General features: G+C 40.2%; 1 protein-coding gene across 1 annotated transcript in view; it reads left to right on the top strand.

The window, feature by feature from the left end:
* The window catches only part of TTC39C (tetratricopeptide repeat domain 39C), a 104,020-nt gene that overhangs the window by 28,313 nt on the left and 60,819 nt on the right, over positions 1 to 14,888 (top strand). The window contains exons 2-3 of the mRNA XM_012745977.3: positions 11,836 to 11,884; positions 13,715 to 13,843. Coding sequence (XP_012601431.1) covers positions 11,836 to 11,884; positions 13,715 to 13,843 — 178 coding nt within the window. The remainder of the gene's footprint in view (positions 1 to 11,835; positions 11,885 to 13,714; positions 13,844 to 14,888) is intronic.

Raw genomic sequence — 14,888 nt, 5'->3', positions numbered from 1 at the left:
TTATAAAATGATGTTTTAAAGAGAGCCAATGGTATAAGCAGTAAATCATTTTAAGCATTTTGTATACTCCAGAGACTATCCAAGTATTAATCCTGTTTTCAGGAGTAGCTTCTTAGGCATGGAAAAGATTTTTGTCTATTTAGACCAATTCATTATTTACTAACTTCATTCAATAAATACTCGTATCGTACCTCTTATATGCCAGGCACTATTTTAGTGAATTTTTTCACTCAGTAAAACAGCCTTACAACATGGACCAAAATAGAAACAATTTCACCTATCACATAGCCACCTTAAATGGCTCAACAGCCAGATATTCTTCCATTCATTTGTTTGTCATGCTGTTCATTCACTCACTCACTCACTCACTCACTCACTCACTCACTCACTCACTCACTCACTCATTCATTCATGTATTCAACAAGTACTTGTTGGGGGCATTCTAGGAGCCAAGCCCTGTGGTAGGTACCATGCAGGTGTGAGCATTGCCCTAGAGGGCCAAGGCTGAGGAGAACCGAGAGCCCAGAGGGGGCTCCCAGCCTAACCTGGAAGGGCATCTGGAACCTGCGCCATGTGGACCGAGGCCTGCAGGCTGAGCTGGGGCCTTTGAGGAGACAAGGCAGAGCTGGGGGATATCCTCGTGCCCAAGTCCCAGGCAAGAGAGCAGGATATTTATTCCCTTCCCACTGTTTTTATCCTGGTTTTAAAAATGCATGGGGTTAAACTAATAATGGAAAAGTAAATAAAAACGGAAACATTTCTTATATTCCCTGTTCTTGTCTCCAGACAAACTTAATTTTCATGTATTTATTTCTTAAATATCCACTTACTAGTCAGTCCGTCATATGAATTAGACTGGTTCATTCTAACTCTGGAAGTCACTTGGCAGTTAATAGGTAGGACACTCAGACTAACGTTGTTTTCTTTGGCCTTCATGTTGCTTTCTGTATCTTTTCTGCCATCCTTCCCTCATCCCAGCCTGGCTGCTGGGTGCTGGGCCACCATTTGGGTCTGTGAGAGGGACAACGCCCAGCTCTCCGGGCTTCCTGCCCCCGCCCCCCCAGCCTCCCACCTAGGCCGAGCACTCGTGTCCTCTGTCCCCTTCCACGGGTTACCCTTACATCTGCCAGATACCAGAGACAAGCTACAAAGGAATGGAATTTTCTTTCAGTTATCCACTTGTGGAAGCTGTCTGTGTTTTAAGTGACCTCAGGGGCTTTGAGAGGTGTTTTGCTGTACCCAGGGATGCATTCTTAATGTGCGTGCATCCTAGAGAAGCATCAGTCAGAGCCACTGTCCATAGCTACCTGTCAAGAATTACTGCCTCACGCTGTAGGAATGGACCACTGAGGCTTCTGCTTCTTCTGTCCCTATGTGAGGAGGAGATCTAGTGTCAACCTGCCCCCAAAAGTCCTCCCATGTCCTGCCCCGCTGTAAGCCAATGGCTTCACTGCTCCCAGGAAGAGTCGTTTGTCCTTGGCACCGGGCAGTAAATTACGAAGTCATTTTTCTGATAAGATGCAAGGCCGCATCACAAGCAGTTAACATTGCAAAAGTAAACAGTAAGAAACTAAAGAGGCCATGAGCACAAACATCACTGCACACGTGGGGACTGGCACCCCTGCTCTGGCCCAGGGTGCCCCCAACCTGCAGGAGTGTGAGCTGGTGGTGGCGACAGACTCCCACGTCCCCAAGAAGGGTGGCACACGATAAAAACAAGTCTGAACAGAAGACTGAACCTGTCCCAAACACTTGCAAATCAAACACTCATAAACTAAATGACTGTGCTGATCACTGCTTTTAGAGACATGCGGTCTTTTAGATAAAGAGTTCCCCGAAGGTCATGCTTTGAGTTATATCTGAAAAGTTATATCTTTCCCCTACTATCTTCTGATAAAGGAAGTAAACACACTTACTCTTATTAGTGAAAGTGGTTTTATACGTTCAGATTGGTGAAGACCTCACAGCTGGTCATTTTTCTGACCCTGTGGAGGACAGTCCATCAAAGGAAATGGGAAATATGGATTTTGTAGACATGGTTGGTTGGTTCATGTAAACAGACATGTGTTGGGGACCTGCTATGCTCAGGGGTTCTGTCTTAAGTGGTCAGGACAGCAGCACACAGCAGAGTTGGGGTCCCCACTCTTGGGGAGCTTCCATTTATGCAGACAAACAATGAGGCAAATATCGAATAGTAATAAGCGTTCTGGAGAGCATTAAAATATAGAGGTGTGGTAGAGAGTGGTTGGAGACTGACTCATATCCTTTTCAAAAAGAACGTTAGAGAAGAGGAAATCAAAGATGGCAAGTAGCCTTTTTCAGATTTCATCATATATATGATGAAACATATATATGATAACACTATATAGTGTTAGAGGGGGCCTCATTCATTTTGGAAAAATAGAGTGAGAAGACTGAGTCATAGTAACCATTTACCCATTTTCCACACTGTTTATTAGAAAGGTTATCTGGACTGTTTCTTTCCAGCTGTCAAGCTGGGCCTTGTAGGTCTATGAAGGGCAGGAGTCTTCTCATTCATCTTTGAGTCTCCTGCAGTGCATTGCATAGTGCCTACTGTATACTTGGTGTTCAGCAAATATATTTCGAATAGATGAATGAAACAAAACTAGATTCGTTCAAATTTTTCCTAGTGCCCTGGGTATAGAAGAGGTCACTTTTCTTTTGAACTTTTATTTTGAACTGAGGAACATTTATCTGGTCATGACGTGGCTGTGTAATTTTAAGATTAAATATACTCGTTTTTTTAAAAAAACATGTTTTTATTGCTTTTTAAAATAAAATTTATAGTTTACACTTAGATAACTTTGTTGGTAGAGGTAAGGGGCAACCTAGAAAACCATGTATTGTTTCTTTGAGGTTGATAGTGAATTGTATTGTTATTGTTTGGCCTGATTTCTTGATCACCCTCTTGGTCATTTGGCTTCGATGGAGTTGACCTTTTAATCCTGCACGGAGTGGGCTCAGAGTTGGCTGTGCTGTGGGAAGCCAGTTAGAATTTGAACTTGATCACAGCTACCTAGAAGAAGTGGAGCAGAGGGGGCACAGGCTGCGGCGTTGGACCTGGGTAGCTGCCTGTCACCTAGGCCTGTTGGGAGGATGAGACCTAATGAATGGGATAGATCCAGTGGTATTCCTTCAGAAGTGACTTTACTTTTTAGGGAAACTACAGAGAATGAATTTTATTTTATAATCTGATTTGTAACAGGATTCCAAAGGGAGCATTCCACTGATGCTATCCTATCCTATATGAGACCTCTGGGGGGTGCTATATGGAATACATAAAGGAAGCATTTGAAGGCCTTTTAAAGTGAGATGCTTTCAGAATAAATCCTATTTTTCCTTTTGAAAGCTATTTTTATTAACAGTTATGAATCCTGTCCAGAGAAACCCTTTTAACGAAGCTTTTCACATTTTATCTTTCTCGGCCACCATCAGAGGGCATTAATGGGGCGCTTTTCTTCCTAGACCTTTGGTCTAGAGTTTTCCATTTATCGCTTCCGAGGTACCTTTTTCTGCCTGTGGAAGATGCTCTCTTTAATGAACATTTGTTGAATGAATGCTGCATGAACATGGTGCTGAAAACATCACTGGTCTTCCTTGCTTTCATAGTACGAGTATAGAGAAATCTCTCAGCCTCTTTAGTGAATGAGTGACAAGGGCTTTTATGTTCTTTGGCACTGGCTGGCCAGACATTCCTTTCTCTGTCATTGCTGTAACATCTTCAGATGAAGACTGAGGCCTCCAAGTTGCTCCCATCATAATTCTCCATGTTGGAATGGTGTTAAAGAATTAAGTTCAATATATTTCAACAACAGAGTTCATTGCAGAAGCACCAAATTAATCTTATCCATTGATTGTTACCACAGTGTACTTAAGGTTGGAAAACTTGAAACACAGGACAATAAAAATCGAGCTGATAACCCAGGAACCACAAGTACAAGCTAAGTTAGGGCAACATTCAGGCCATCAGTGTCTCATAAAATTGAGACATTTCAAGGCTTTCTCTATTTTGTATTGACTTTTACATGTTCAAAGCACATATTTTTAATTTTTAGTTCAGCCCTCATAAAATTCCTTATTATAAAGCTTTCGTATTTATTATTTTTCTTGGCGGAGTAGGGGGAGTCAGCTAGATAGAGGGAAGATTTCACTATTCAAAATTAAAAAAAAAATTTTGTAGACATGAGAATGAGATCATATAGCAAGAAAATGTGTGGCCTTTCCTTTTTTTTTTTTTTTTTTTGGTAAGTTTGAAGCAGATGCATTAAAAATCTTATTTATATTACTTATATGGATAATATAAATCTTATTTATATTACTTATATGGATAATATAAAAAGCAATCCCCAAGTCATTTGCATTTGTGTTTTTGGGAAAAAAAAATCAGGGACTGTGTTGCGGATTGACCTTGTACAAGTGAGGTAAGAACTTTCTCTCTCTTTCTTGGGGTCCAGTTCTCTGCCAGCCCTCTGCTAAGGATGCCATGGGCCAGTGCTGGCCACAGCTTGCCACTAAGTGAATAAGTCCTTCCCACGATTTGGCTGCTCTGCTGCTCAATTGCCCCATTATTCTCTTTGCTGGATGATGGGTTCTGTTGAGAAACTGTATCAAAGCAACAGCTGAATCACAGGGAGTATTTAGAACAAGTAAATCAACTTAAGTGATGCATTTTTCTCTCTAAAAGGAGTATAAATATAAGGAGAATGTCTGTGGTGGTGATAGGAAAATAGGTGATGATTAGATCAGTTTTAGTTGTGACTGTTTATTCCTTTCTCATACACTCACACTTTGCGCTGAAAACAACACCCTTAATCTTCTTGCCTCTCATAGCAAATATTTTCATCTCTCATTGTCCATATGTGTTGAAACATAGCACACACAGAACTTTTGTTTTACTTTAAATTCTGTCAAAAACATTTTTAGGTCATAACAATATTCCATCTGGTTATTTTATGAGTCATTTATTCTATTGTAGACAGTTTTTTTTTCATTAAAAATGTTTTCAGTGTCGTAAGTTATACATACCAAAATTGGTCATACCAATCTTTTTTTTTTTTTTTTAGATATGGGGTCTTGCTGTGTTGCCCAGGTTGGTCTCCAGCTCTTGGCCTCAAGCGATTCTCCTACCTCAGCCTCCCAAAGTACTGGCATTACAGGCATGAGCCAGCATGCCCAGCATAACCATTTTTAATTGTCCAGTGTTGTAGTGTTAAGTGTATTCACATTGTTTTGCAACCAATCTGCAGAACTCTTTTCATCTTGTAGAACTCAAACTCTGTAGTCATTAAACAACAGCTCTCCGTTCCTTTCCCCACCGCCTCATCCCCTTTCTGTCTGTGAATTCGACTACCATAGGTAACTTCATGTAAGTGGAATCATACAGTATTTCTCTTTTTGTGACTGGCCTATTTCACTTAGCAAATGTCCTCAAAATTCATCCATGTTGTAGCCCGTGTCCAAATGTTCTTTTTCTGAGGATGAGTAATATTCCATTGTATATATATATATATATACCACTTTTTGTTTATCCATTCATCATCCATCAGTGAACACTTAGTTCCTTCCACCTTTTGGCTATTGTCAATAATATGGGTATGAAAACAAATATCTGTTTGAGCTCTTGCTTTCAGTTCTTTTGGGTATATACCCAGAAGTGGAATTGCTAGATCATATGGTAATTCTGTTTCTTATTTTTTTGAGAAATTGCCATACTGTTTTCTATAGCAGCTGCACCATCCTGTAGTCCCACCAACAGTACCCAAGGGTTCCAATTTCTCCACATCCTTTCTAACACTTGTATTCATTCATTCATTTATTGGAGACAGGGTCTCACTCTATCACCCAGGCTAGCATGCAGTGGCCTCATCACAGCTTGCTGCAACCTCAAACTCCTGGGCTCGACCATCCTCCTGGCTCAGCCTCCCAAGTAGCTGGAACTACAGGCATATGCTATCATGCCCAGCTAAATTTTCTATTTTTTTATAGAGACAGGTTCTCGCTTTTGCTCAGGCTGGTTGTTTTCTGTTATTTTGATAGTAGCTGTTCTAATGGCTATGAGGTGATATCTCATTTGGTTTTGATTTGAATTTCCATAATGACTAGTGATATTAAGTATCTGTTCATGTACTTGTTAGCCATTTATTTATCTTTGGAGAAATATCTAGTCCTTTGCCCATTTTTAAAAATCTGTTTGGTTTTCTGTTAAATTGTAAGAGCTCTTTATATATTCTGGATATTAACCCCTTATCAGTTATATGATTTGCAAATATTTTCTCCCATTCCATAGGTTGGTTGCCTTTTCATTGGGTTGATTGTGTTCTTTGAGGCATATACGTTTTTAATTTTGATGTAGTTCATTTTTTCTATTTTTACTTTTGTTACCTGTGCTTATAGTATTATATCCAAGAAATCATTGCAAAGCCCAACGTCATGAAGCTTTTCCCCTGTGAAGACGGTCTGTTAAAATCAGGCTTTTCCCTGTTCTGGATATTGCTGCAGTGAATGGCTTCATGCATGTAGTTTTCTTTGGTTGGCATTGTTTTACTTTGCTTTTGGAAAGAAAGGTAAAATACCAGTCCAGGTTTGTCTTCTTAAAGCCCATTTTTGATGATATTAAGCAGAGCAGAGGATATCACTTGTCCTGTTGTCCTGTTGATAGGCAGCCAACCTATGGAATGGGAGAAAATATTTGCAAATCATATAACTGATAAGGGGTTAATATCCAGAATATATAAAGAGCTCCTACAATTTAACAGAAAACCAAACAGATTTTAAAAAATGGGCAAAGGACTAGATATTTCTCCAAAGATAAACAAATGGCTAACAAGTACATGAACAGATACTTAACATAACTGATCATTATGGAAATTCAAAATTGTATTTCTGAAGACAAAGTAAGGCATCTAGAGAAACATTCAACCTTGCCATTTTTGCTAATTATACAGAGTTAACTCCAGTGGTCCTCTGGGACTGTGATTTTTAAAAAACATCATGGGCCACAGAAAAGGCAGAGCCTCCATCAAGAACAGCAGGAGTGAGTTCGTGCAGTTTTCTCTCCGACCCTCAGATCTGGGATCCCGGGGCTGTTGTGAAAGATGTGGATGACAGCCAGGGCTAATGAGGTTTAGGTGGCCCCACATTGCCTTTGTAATCCACAAGGGTCCAGACTCCCCATGCATTTGGAGAAGAGATAAGTCAGTTTGGAGATTTTTTTCTAAGAACTAAACATTAAATAAATGTAGAACATTTTCAGAAAAATTGAAACAAGGCTTAAATAATTCTATCCATTTAGCACTTTGGGCAAAAAAAAAAAAATTGCATTTGAAGAAGCATATTCAGTTAGGGACGTGTTTGTTGTTTTCCATGCCTCTGATGTGTGTCTTTATGTGATTCCATTGTTTCTTATGTCTTGTTTTAGGGGTTCCCCTCGGTCTCTTTTTTTCTCTAGTTTTTATTATTGAAGAAACTAGGATTTTTGTCCTGTAGAATTTCCCACAGCTTGGATTTTGCTGGTTCTGTCACCATGGTAGTGTGTAATATATTCTCCTATCCCTGTCTTTTTGATCCTTGCCAATATCCATCAATTCATTAGGAGTTGCAACAGGGTACCTCTCTAGTCCTATAATTTGCTTTTCAGATATTAGGACAGGATACTTCTGTGAAGAAAAACTCTCCCCTGACCCCATGCCCAAACTCTGAGTTCACAGACAAAAAGCAGGGTAAATGCTTATCCTTTCCCTTTTTAAATCAGTTTTCAAAATACCGAGTTGGTTCCTTAGGGTCCTCTATAGGCAACCAGTGAGGCTTTTGTTTTTTTTTTAAGTTAAAAGTGTCTTTATAAACTCATGATTTAAACTTATTTGATATTACAGTCCATTGCTGTTTTTCCCCTGAAGGATGATCAAGTTGTTCCATCTTTGGCTAGTAGGAACCTTTTCAAGACCCTAATATATTTTTTAAATTCCCCTGCTTTATGCCGTAACAGGCTATTTCAGGCTCTTTTTGAACATTTCTTGCCGTTTACCTGGAAGCAACCATTTCTTCAAGGAGCAATGGTAGGTTTCCCTTAATGCATTTGGAGAGGATGCCAGGCATGTGCAATGCCACCGGACAGTCACTGTTCCTAGGCTTTTTCAGTGGACAGACATGGGAAATGTGTATTGTCTTAAAGATAAAAAATACGGTGAGTTTGCAATGATTCTCCCAGTTTGTATTCTGTACTGTAAGATTTTTTTAATTCACTTGATCTTTTTCCCTGTGCACAAACTCCTGGTTCTCAACAAACACCCAGCATGCTTACTCACTGCTTTTTCTCACAAACTACCCACCCAGCAGCCTTAGAATAACAGTACCCACTTGTCCAACAAGAACATGATTACATGATGACTAAAAATAGATGAAGTTGTTTGGTCTATTTTATTTTTTGGCCATCTTTTGGAGTCTGTTTTTAAGGGTATTTCACAATGGGGATATACTGTCAGACTGCTGTGTTTTAAAGTCACTTGGACTAGTTCCATTCTATGTGGTCATGGTATCAACTGGATTTGCATTTAGGTACCCATAATTCACTTTCTTCTGATTTTTAGGGATTGCATTTTTCTATTTTGATTCAGTTGTATTGTGTATAGTATTTATGTGGTTCCAAAGTCAAATCTACAAAACAAGGTATATACAAGGGAGCTTCATTTCTATCCTTTTTTCTTCTTCTGTGTTCCCCCTCCCTCACCTTATAGGTATCCATTTTTAAAAAAATGTTATGGGCTGTCCTACCGTTGTTTTTTCATTTGCAAATACATATATGTTTATGTCCTTCCTTCTTTTAAATAAGTGGGTTTTTCCTTATGTGGCCTGTTTTCACCGGCCCCATTTTTTTGTGTATGTTCTGGTGTTTAGAAAGGATCATGTTTTGGTCCTAGTGCTTACCTTTCTACGCAGCCTTTATACAAGGCCCTGCTCCCCTCCTGTTTGCTTGTTGTCTGTCGGTTTGCCATATGAGCAATATTGAAATGAGCAGGAAGCCTCTTCCCTCTCCTCCCCAGCTCTGCTGCCGATTGAAGTGATGATCCTTGCACTCTCTGGGAACATTTCCAAATCTCCAAAACAAGTACATTTTGTGTAGAGACACATGCATGAGCCAAAATTGACTAAGATGGGGTAAGTTAACCTCTTGAAGGATCCCTGAAGTATGTTAAGTTAAAAAACCAAGTGAAACTTGTTAATTTGAGCTCTTCAGCAGGAGTGCCGTGCAGCGGCTCTTCGGGCTCCCAGGTGCTGTGGGGTTACAGGTGGTACTTCCAGGAGGTAAAAATGTTTCTATGTTGTTTTTTTTTTTTTTCATTTAAAATGGTAAGATGGTGTGCGAAACAAGAAGGGCTTTGCTAGGTACTGTGAATGATTGATTGCCAGGCTCACAGACACCTAGTCTTAGTCAACAAGAAGCAAATGGAGCAAGACTTGGTCCTAGTTCAGCTTCTTTCATTTCTCAAATGGCAAAGTGGTTAAATGTGTAAGCAAGGAAAGAGAAAAGAAGGGAAAAGACATAGTGATTACAAAGTGTTCCTGAAAAGCGGGGTTCTGTGTCATTCCATCCTTCACTGAGGCATGTTCGCCGAATGCCTGCACTGTGTCAGGCATGTGTGATATAAAATATATATAAAATATAATAGAGCCTGTAATAGTATGTTTATGTAGTGCTATATGGAGTGAGAAAAACTAACATCTGCTTTGGGGCAGATTGTAGGGATGACAGAGATTTCATAGTAGTGTGGTGTTTTTGTTTGTTTGGTTTTGCAGGGGTCTCACTCTGTCCCCTCTGCTAGAGTGCAGTGGTGTCATCATAGCTCACTGCAACTACCAACTCCTAGGCTCAAGCAAAATCCTCCTGCCTCAGCCTCCCAGCGTGCTTGGATTACAGGCGTGAGCCGCCACACCCAGCCATAGCAAGCTATTTGAGCTAGGTTTATGGGTATAGGTGTTAGTTTGGGATTCTTCATGAATCAGTTGAACTTCCTGGGTTTTTTTCCTGATAGGTTTAAGTATCCTATTAAGTCGGGTAAACAAATTGTTATTAATTGTAGAATTTGGATAGGTACCAAGTAGGTAAAAAAAAATGGTAGCAGAAGGTTAATATTCCAAATTGAGTCCCAGATCTCTCTCTCTCTCTTTCTCAATCTCTTTCTTTATGCCACTCTCCCTCCACCACCCACCCTACTCCACGAGGGAAAAAGTTGTGCATACTCTTTTTTTTTTTAAGACAGGATCTTGGACTGTCACTCAGGCTGGAGTGCAGTGGTGCAACCTCCACAGCTCACTGCAACCTCTAACTCCTGGGCTCAAGGGCTCCTCGCATCTCAGCCTCCCGAGTAGCTGGGAATACAGGTGCAATCCACCATGCTCAGCCAGTTTTTTTTTTATTTTTTGTAGAGACAGAGGTCTCACTATGTTACCCAGGCTGGTCTTGAACTAGTAGGCTCATGCAATCCTCCCTCCTCAGCCTCCCAAAGTTCTGGAATTATAAGTGTGAGCCACCACGCCTGACCATGCATACTCTTTGACTCACTAGACCTACCTCTAGCATTTTAGCCCAAGAATATATTTGATCTTGCCTGCAAAAATGTGTTCAAGATGTTCATCAAGCATATATGTGTATGTACACATACATACATGCAACTGTGCACATTCTCTCCCCCCCACACACACTGTCACTTTGAAAATAATACACATTTCTGTTAATAGTATGGGATTGACTAAATACATTGTTCCATGCCTTTTTTTATAGTGACTGTATATTATTTGCTTAATAAATCAGTAAAATGATTTTCATTTAAGAAGGTAATTACAACTGGCTTTTCCTTTTAATGCAATTGACAGAGATCTGGATTTTATACTATTTTTGAATTTGAAAGAGAACATTTATATTCTTATATTCCTTGAACTATAAACAGTTGTTGGTTTGATTAGATTTCATTTTTGGCTTACTACAAAATTGGATAATTCCAGTGGGGGAATGGCTGACTCTGAGGGAGGTATTTCTAACATGCTTGGGTGGATAAATGATTTTGTACTGTCTGGCTCAAGGTGAAACCCTTTTATCTACTCTAGAAATGATACTGATTTTATGTGTCTAATGTTTGTAACAAGTTTTATGTTTTAAAAATGAATAATAAAAATCTTTCTTTGGCCACATTTTTGCAGATGTCAGATTGTTTCTACCATCTTTTTTGGGGGGATGGGGTCTTGCTCTGTCACCCAGCTTGGGGTGCAGTGGCATGATCGAAAAGGTCAGTGTAACATGGAACTCTTCCTGAGCTTAAGCACTTCTCCTGCTTCAGCCTCCCAAGTAGCTGGGACTACAGGCACATGCCACCATGCCCAGCTAATTTAATTTTTTGTAGAGATGAAGTCTCACTGTGTTGCCTGGGCTGGTTTCGAACTCCTCAAGTGATCCTTCTGCCTAGGCCTCCCAAAGTGCTGGGATTATAGGTGTGAGCCACTGGGCCTGGCTTCTGCCATCTTTATATTTACTGTGTCAACTCTTTACTAGCCACAATTTAAAAGTTTACTAGGGCAATCTCTGTTATAATTTGACGTTAGTGTCTGCCTTGCTTTGCAGGATCAGGGGCAGATTTTATCCTGGTGTATTGAGCTGTGAACCACTTTGTCTCTTTAACTTCTTTCTTAGGGTAATTTAATCTGCTTGATGACCTTAACTTCTTCTATCCAATTAATAGTGTCATGTAATGATCTCGATATATATCAAGTGCTTTTTCAAATAAGACTTTACTGAAAACAATTTTATTTTGTTTCCTTTAACAGAAATCATAGCCCATTAATGAGTTTTGGAGCCAGCTTTGTCAGTTTTTTGGTAAGTTGATATTGGAAGAGATATTGGCATGAAGGAAACAAATAGATAATGTCTGTTGGTGGCTACCAGCTATATAGCTATGCTGTTGTAGAAAATCTTTTAGAGTTTAAAATGGAAATAAAGTTTTTGCCTGTTAACCAATGCCTATAAGATAACCTTTCTTCAATAATTTAAAAAAGAAAATGCTTATATCTTATTTCTAGAGTATTATATTTTTTCTAATCAAAATCCTTTTTAGAATAAAGATGTAATTAAAAGATCTTCAAAAATTAAAACTGGATTTGGGAGGGAGGTCTGATTTGGGGTAATGAAGGTTAGTACTAAAATCATTGAGTGAATGTGGACTAGAAGACAAGTTAGATGAGCAGAGCTAAAGTTCGTCAGTTAGTATTACATTTCCAAATACTAGTATTTGGGAATTGAGGAAATAGGTCGCAGTTAGGTTTTAAGTTAAATTGGGCAACGTAGAAAATGGCATCCTTTCATTTTTCAGAAACACTTCTAATGTCACACAAACTACTTTCAAATACATAAAAAAAAAAACTACTGTAAAATTGTACTAGCAGCAAGAAAAAAAAAAGTCATGAGTAGAGACCAAAAGAGAGAAAGCACTGCGAATTGAGATTTAGAAAGATGCCAGCAAATGGGCGTGTTATGCACATGCTGGTGGTGCCCAACCAGGCCAGCTTCTGTTGAGAAGAGGTTTTGTTCCAACTGTTTATTTCCTCTTGTTGCCAGCTAATGCAACAAAAATGTGAAGGCCTACTGTTTGCAGGAATACACAGTTCCCAACCTCAAGGAAAATGACCCTGGGTAGGAGTGGTAACATTAGTACACAAGTGACTACAAAGGGCTGTAGGGGGGATGGAACCAAAGGCTCTTGGCTGAGCCTGGTGGTTGAGGAGGGGGTGGGAAGGGAGGCCATGGCAGGGCGGAGATTGCAGCAGCTTGAGAGGGTGGTTGGGAAGAAGAGTGTGGTAGGGAGGCTTGGGCACAGGTGACCATGGTCTGGTTTAACTAGAAGGGAAAAGTAGGTTAGCATCAAACTGAGGAGGCCTAAAATACCAAGGTAGGTTTGGCAGAGTTTGATAGGGACTGGAGAGCCAGAGGCAGTAAGTTCATTAGGTCCTTCCAAGATCCAGGTATCCTGCGGCGACTCTGTCTCTACCCCTGTAGCCCATTCATCTCAGAAACCTCAGCTCTACTGGGTGAAAGTCGCAGGCATTCGGCGGAGATTCAGTAGGTTGCCTCTACCCAGACAAATGTGGTCTGAAGAAATCTACCAGCATCAGGTGCTGGAAACAAGCTGTCAGTGGAATTTTTATCCACAGACAATATTAAATGAATTCCTTATAAGTGAACTCACTGGAATTACTGTTCCTGGAAAGACCGAAGATTTTCAGAGAGCACCTACCAACTGTTGTCGCATTAGCATTTCTGTGCAGTATTTGGGGAAACCAGGGATCCATGTGTGGGTAGAATGAACTTTTGAATAAGACGCTGTTAGAAAAACCGAAGTGAGCAGAGCAATCAGAAATTACACATAATTTTCGTTACCGGCTTAATAACAGCAACAACAAAAATTCTAGAACAAGAATTGCAGGGACCTTTGTTAACCATATATTTTTTCCTGCTGATGTGATAGAAGTGTATTCTTATTTCATAGTGAGATTCTTTCAATGAATAGGGTGTACTGTAACATTTTAATTCTTTTACTGGCAACAAGTAATGTAAGTGGATTTTTTGTTTCCTATTTTTGAGTTGTAATTAATTGGCCTAAATTTTCAGATGCTTCCTGATTCATTCATTTTTTTTTTTATTTTTCAAAAGAATGCCATGATGACATTTGAAGAAGAAAAAATGCAGGTGGCATGTGATGACTTAAAAACTACAGAAAAGCTGTGTGAAAGCGAAGAGGCTGGAGTCATTGAAACAATCAAGAATAAAATTAAGAAGAACGTACGTACGGTGGCTTTGGGTTATGGACTATGTGCCACTTATTTAGAACATCACTCCTTTCCTTCATTTTTGGTATTTAGAATATGACTGAAAAACTAAATGTTTCTTATGGCTTTTGGTTATGGAAAAGGTATTTCTTAAAACAACAGAAGATCGCTCAGTAACTAGAGCCATTCAGCCTATGTTCTTTGGTGACCTGGAATCCCTTCTTCCACAACAGGCCACGTGGCATGGGCGTTGTAATGAGGCTGTCGTCTGTGTAGCTCAGACAGGACACAATGACAGTTGGTGAACAAGAGAATTGCATTTTGCCATAATTCTGGAATTCAGCAGTTTTCCCAGTTTTCCCCAGGACTCACCAGCTTTTGGTTACAAGTCACAATGACATCACAATCCACTTTTCCTGATTTTCCCTTCACCTCTCAGTGCCAAAGTTCTAGGCTCTGGGGAGGCGTCCTCCTACCCTTTATGATCTTGGAGTGTCCAAGGGTCTCACACACATCACATCTGCCACTGATAGGGCAGTCTGTTGGCGATAGTCACCAGAAGCGCCCCATCTTTTCTTCTCCTGCATGCCTGTCCCCTACCTAGGAGGCAGTCATAGCAGATGGCGCCATCTCTGCTCGGGCTTATGGTATTCACCATGGGGAAGCCACTGCTGGGCCGGGAGGACCGTCTCTGGGTACTCTAGAAGGGACAGAATTTTCCTTGTTTCCTCCCTCTCTAAGTCTGATGTCCAGTCAATGACCAAGTCCTATTGACTCTTTCTTAAATACCTCTTGAGTTCACCTACTTCTTTCCGCCCTCACTGCCATCTCCCCAGTTCTGCCACCATGCTGCTTGCCTAAGACAGACTGGCATGGCTGCCTCCAGACCCTGCTTCTCTAATTCATTCTCCATAACACAGTCGCTGAAGCGCAAATACGGTGCCAGCTCGGTTTGCAGTGGCTCTTCCCCCACCAGCCATTGCCATTATAATAAAGTCTCAACTCCTTAAAGTGGCTGACTTGGCTTTTACTTTTCCTCTGCCTAGAACATTCTCCTC

This window comes from Microcebus murinus, chromosome 17 (assembly GCF_040939455.1).
Source record: "Microcebus murinus isolate Inina chromosome 17, M.murinus_Inina_mat1.0, whole genome shotgun sequence".
In the NCBI taxonomy this organism is placed as follows: Eukaryota; Metazoa; Chordata; class Mammalia; order Primates; family Cheirogaleidae; genus Microcebus; species Microcebus murinus.
This window is presented reverse-complemented; position numbering and strand designations above follow the sequence as displayed.